Here is a 5,348-nt window from a genome sequence, read left to right on the forward strand (position 1 = left end):
GAATAAAGCAGACAAATATATAATATTCAAATAATAATAACAATAATAATATCTTCTTAATTTGACTTTATAATTATTATTTGATAATGACAGATAATAGATTTTGTTTGACTTTATATAAATAATGAGCTATAATATAATCGTGAGCTATATAATTATAAAATATATTAAAAGCTATATGTATATGTAGCTATATGTTTTATATATATATATATATATAAAAGCAGTTAAATATACAAATAATAGTAATAGTTTTTACTATAATAATACTTTATAATTATTTGGGAGCTAAAAATATAAAATATATACGTAACTATAATTATACAGATGTTATTAATAATAATAATAATTGCTATTTTATTATTTTTTACAATTAATTATTTTAAGATGAATTATTATTAAAATATAATAGATTTTTCTTGACATTTCTATGAAGAATAAATGTTAGAACATCTGAAATTTGAGACTGTTCTGTGTATCTTCTGTCTAACTCGATGTAATTTTGCCTGGAAAGCTGGTTAAATGAGATTCACGAGTGGCTTTTAATCCAGAATGATTTACAGCAGATAGATTAGACAGTGTCTGGAGTGAGCTGAGGTTAAGTGCTTCAGTTAAAGGCACAACAGGGGATCTCAGAAGCCGTCTATTTCATTAGTCAAGTCCGCCTTTATTTATCCTAAAAGAAGAGGTTTTTTTTACCTGTACACCAGGGTGTCGTCGACGGTGCTGTTGTACTGGATCTGGTACATTCTGATCCCGGGAATGTGGCGTTCGGATGGCCAGTGGATGACAGCTGAGTTTGCGGTCAGGTTTTCGACTACAACCCTCTTGTTCTGCGGTTTGGTGTCGTTGCTGCCAGATTTGGTGGAGGTGGTGATGTCGGAGAGTCCCGGATCGGCCTCCCTCATGTGACCCGTGTTGTTGATGAACAGCGGCAGCGGGATCATGTTGACCTCCACGGCTGCGGTGGCGATGCCGGCCGCATTGGAGGCCACGCAGTTGAAGGCGCCGCTGTCCTTCAGCGTGGTGATCAGGATGTCCAACGTGCCGTTGTCATATAGGATCGTGCGAGAGTTGTTGTGCACCAGTTTGCCGTCGGGAAAGCGCCAGTGAATGGTGGGATCGGGGTCGCCCATCGCCTTGCATTTCAGAGTCACGCCCTGACCCTCCATCACATAGGATTTGGTGACCTGCGTGAAGTTAAAAACAATGTTAATATATGTTCTCATTAAAAAAAAATAAAAATAAAAAAATAACTAGAAAAATTTACATGGTCAAATAAATAAAATAAAATAAAGTAAAGTAAAGTAAAGTAAAGTAAAATAAAATAAAAAGTCACTTTGGATAAAACACCTGCATGAAGTGTGATGTTAAAATTATATTAAAAATATACAATCATATTTATTAATAATTATATAAAATTATATTTTATGAATAATACTTATTTATTAACTGTAAGTATACAAAGGTAAAAAACTAACAAACAAAGAAACAAAAAAAAACCCCAATGTGCACTACTGTTCAAAAGTCTGGAGTCAGTAAGAATTTTTATAATGATACTTATTTGTGAGCTATACAATTTTATGATTCTAAAATATAATATTATATGTTTATAATATAATATAATATAACAATAATAATAATATTTTTTTTTATTATTATAAAATAATTAGAGATCTTTCTTTACATTTCCATCAAAATACAAAGTTATAATGTCTTTCATTTCTGATTGTTCTCTCTGTAAAGCTATCTATCTAGCTATAATTAATTTTCTATAATTAATTTAGATTTTTTACACATTTTTTTATTTTGTAAAATTTGCTTTTGAAAGAAGTCACTTCTGCTCATCAAGGCTGCATTTATTTAATCAAAAATACAGTAAAAACAGTAATATTGTGAAGGTTTATTACATTTATTATTATGTAGTATGATTAAATAGTATTAATAAAACTTGTTTTCAATCCGGGATTATTTTTGTTAATTAAACTAAAACTAAAACCATTAAAAAAAAAATAATAATTACTTGAAATTAAATAAATGTTAACTAAAAATATAAAAACCCTTTTATTTTGTCTTTTCTTTTAGTTAGTTGCCATGGCAACATTTCTCATTTTCAAAAATATATAATCCAATAATAAAAAAAGAACACTAATAAAAATGACAAAAACACACAACAAAATTACAAAAATGTAGGGCTGGTCCGAATACCATTTTTTGTGCTTCGAAGCTTCGTTAGTAATCAACACCGAATATTCGAAGCTTCGGAGGGAGGGGGCTGAACATATTCTTCTCTCAACACCGTGTGTACACCGGACGCCGCGCCGCGACAAAATACAATAGAACCTATTATTGTCTACACTGGATGCGGCACGGCGCGACAAATTCCCGACAGAAAACTGCTGCTGCGTTCTATTTATGACGTACTGACACAAAGTTCGGTAACACTTTACTTGAAGGGGTGTGCATAAGACTGACATGACACCTTCATAATCATGACATGACACGTCATGAATATGAAGGTTTTTTATGCATGTTTATGACAACTGTCATTAAGTGTCATTCGCTCAGTTATGTAATTTTTAATGCAAAGATGACATTGTTTGAGATGTCTTTGTTATGGGCTATGGTTAGGGGTAAGGGTAGGGGTAGGGTTAGGTTAGGGTTAGGTCAAATAATGTCATATTTGCATTAAAAATTACATAACTGAGTGAATGACACTTATGACACTTAATGACAGTTGTCATAAACATGCATAAAAAACCTTCATATTCATGACATGGTCATGTCATGATTATGAAGGTGTCATGTCAGTCTTATGCACACCCCTCCAAGTAAAGTGTAACCCAAAGTTCAAATGATTTTCAACGGTCGCTTTGTCATGTCCAGTGCAGACAGACTTTAGCTGTTGTGGTGCAGCGTCCGGTGTAGACACGGTGTAATAAAGGCAGGAATATATGTGTGTCTGTCTGTCTGTTTACATTTTTATTATGTCGAGAACCGTTCATCCAATCGACTTCACGCGTGGGGGGTGTGTTGCTGCGGACCCAAGGGAGTGCAGTGTCGCATTTTGGTGCAATATGGACACGCGACACGTTCATAAATTATTATTAAGATGGACTACTGTACGTTTTTTTTTAATGACTGCCATATTCGCAAGTATTTTCCAAGCAAATTAAGTGCATGTTTTTATCATGTATAAAATTACTGATTAACATGGCGGATAAAAGCAGCTCGTTTTTTTTACACCAACAATATACTATAGGCTACTACTTACAGAACTCATTTGGTTTCAAACTTGATGTGCTGTTGTGGTAGGCCAGTTTCAAATCGCATATTTGGCACACTGTCTTTGTCTTGTCCTCATTCAGTTTAAAGTGCTCCCACACAGCTGAGGTCTTCGGCATTTCTGTCTTCTCTTCCAGATGAAATGAATCATGACGTTCACTCATGGGCGATTCATATTCAAGCGCGAATGAGAACCGTTTCGCGGGGGAGGTGTTCGGGGAAAAAAAAAAAGAAGAATATTCGAATCTCAAAATTGAAAATCGAATGCCAGCCCACCGAACGAATATTCTGGTCCAGCCCTACTAAAATGTTAACTAAAATTAAAATAAAAAATACAAAAATAAATCTAATTCAAATTATTAATAAAACTAATAGTATCTCAATTTTGATACTAAATATATTTTATATATTTAAATAAATATATTTACTTTTAATATATTCACACAAATCATTCTAATATGCTGATTTGCTGCTCAAGAAACATTTCTAATTATTATCTCTCTCTCTCATGAGAGCACCTGGAGATTTGGTTTGGTGCTCACACTGCACATAGCGTGACCCATTAAATATAACTATACAAAATAAAATAATTAATAATAGTATTATTGCACTTTATTAATTTTTTTGTAATAAATAATAAACAAAATAATAAAGTTGGATAATACTGTTATATTTTAAAATAAAAAATGTAAATAAAATACAATATTTTATAGCATACTTAAAAATACAATGCTAATATTTACATTTATTTACTTATCAACATTTTCAGATCAACAAATCAGAATGCTTTTATTTTGGAGGGTTGCTGGCAAGTATATTTAATTTTTTTTATTTGTGTTATTTAAAAAAACCAAACAAAACAAAAAAAAAAACAGTCTATAAAAAAATATATAATTATAATATATTATTTTTATATAACATAAAAATATATAAACAAAAAATATATAATTTTTTATAGTAAATATTTTTATAGAACTGATTTTTTATGGAATTATTTTCATGCAGTCGTGTTTGCTGACCTGGTGTTTGGTGATGAGCGGCGGCTCGCAGATGAACTCCTCCTCCTGAATGGACCAGAAGTACCTGTCCATCAGGAGTTCAGGAGAAGCGCAGGTCTCCAGGTCGTCCTCCCTTGTCAGGCGCCGCAGCCAGAGCAGCTCACAGTTACAGTGCAGAGGGTTTCCCCCGAAGCTCACCGTCAGTTTGGAGGAGCTGGAGGCTTTGGGGTCAGACGGGACCTGCGCCTGCTGGAACAGCGTGTCCGGCGGCAGCGTCTGCAGACGGTTGGACGTCATGTCCAGTCGCACCAGCTTGGTGAGGAGCGTGAAGGTCCCGACGCAGATGTGGTCGATCAGATTGTGGTCCAGCGTTAAGGTGTTAATGTTGGTCATCCTGGCGATGGCTTCCCACGGTAACGTCCTCAGGTTGTTGTAGGACAAATCCAGGTCCTCGATGGTGGAGACGAACTCGTCGAAGGAGGACAGTTCGATGTGGTGAATCTGATTATTGCCCAGGATCAGGTGCCTCAGGTTGATCAATCCTTGCAGCTGGTCGCTGTTGATGACCGTCAGCCGATTCCCGTCCATGTGCAACGCTCTCAAGGCCTTCAGACCCACAAAAGCGTGCGGCGCGATCTGGCTGATGGTGTTGCGGGACAGCGTGAGATGCACCAGGCTCGTCATGTTCAAGAAGTCTTTTTGGCGGACGGCGGTGATGAAGTTGTCGGTCAGCCGGAGCTCCACGGTCTTGCGGTCGATGCTCGGCGGCACGAACAGCAGTCCGGTTTTGGCACAGAGGAGCGTGAGCGTGGGCGAGATGGTCTGACAGATGCAGCGGCCCGGGCAATGCTGAGCCTTCACCAGCACGCCGAACACCAGCACGTAAAACACCAGCCTCTCCATAATTCATCAGCTTCCTAAACCTGCACAAACACACGGAACGAGACGAGTGATGTTAAAAACAATATGCTTTTAACTAGGGATGCACCGATCCCACTTTTTCCAGTACTCGCCCGATACCGATACTTTTATTTTTGGTACTTGCCGATACCGAGTACCGATATT

General features: G+C 36.2%; 1 protein-coding gene across 1 annotated transcript in view; it reads right to left on the minus strand.

Moving 5' to 3' along the window:
• Positions 1-5,348, minus strand: part of LOC107681914 (leucine-rich repeat and fibronectin type III domain-containing protein 1) — a 193,368-nt gene that overhangs the window by 9,663 nt on the left and 178,357 nt on the right. The window contains exons 3-4 of the mRNA XM_016478286.1: positions 4,305-5,206; positions 700-1,190 (exon numbers count right to left, since the gene is read on the minus strand). Coding sequence (XP_016333772.1) covers positions 700-1,190; positions 4,305-5,186 — 1,373 coding nt within the window. The 5' untranslated portion in view covers positions 5,187-5,206. The remainder of the gene's footprint in view (positions 1-699; positions 1,191-4,304; positions 5,207-5,348) is intronic.

Source organism: Sinocyclocheilus anshuiensis, unplaced genomic scaffold (assembly GCF_001515605.1).
Source record: "Sinocyclocheilus anshuiensis isolate Anshui unplaced genomic scaffold, SAMN03320099.WGS_v1.1 scaffold2470, whole genome shotgun sequence".
In the NCBI taxonomy this organism is placed as follows: Eukaryota; Metazoa; Chordata; class Actinopteri; order Cypriniformes; family Cyprinidae; genus Sinocyclocheilus; species Sinocyclocheilus anshuiensis.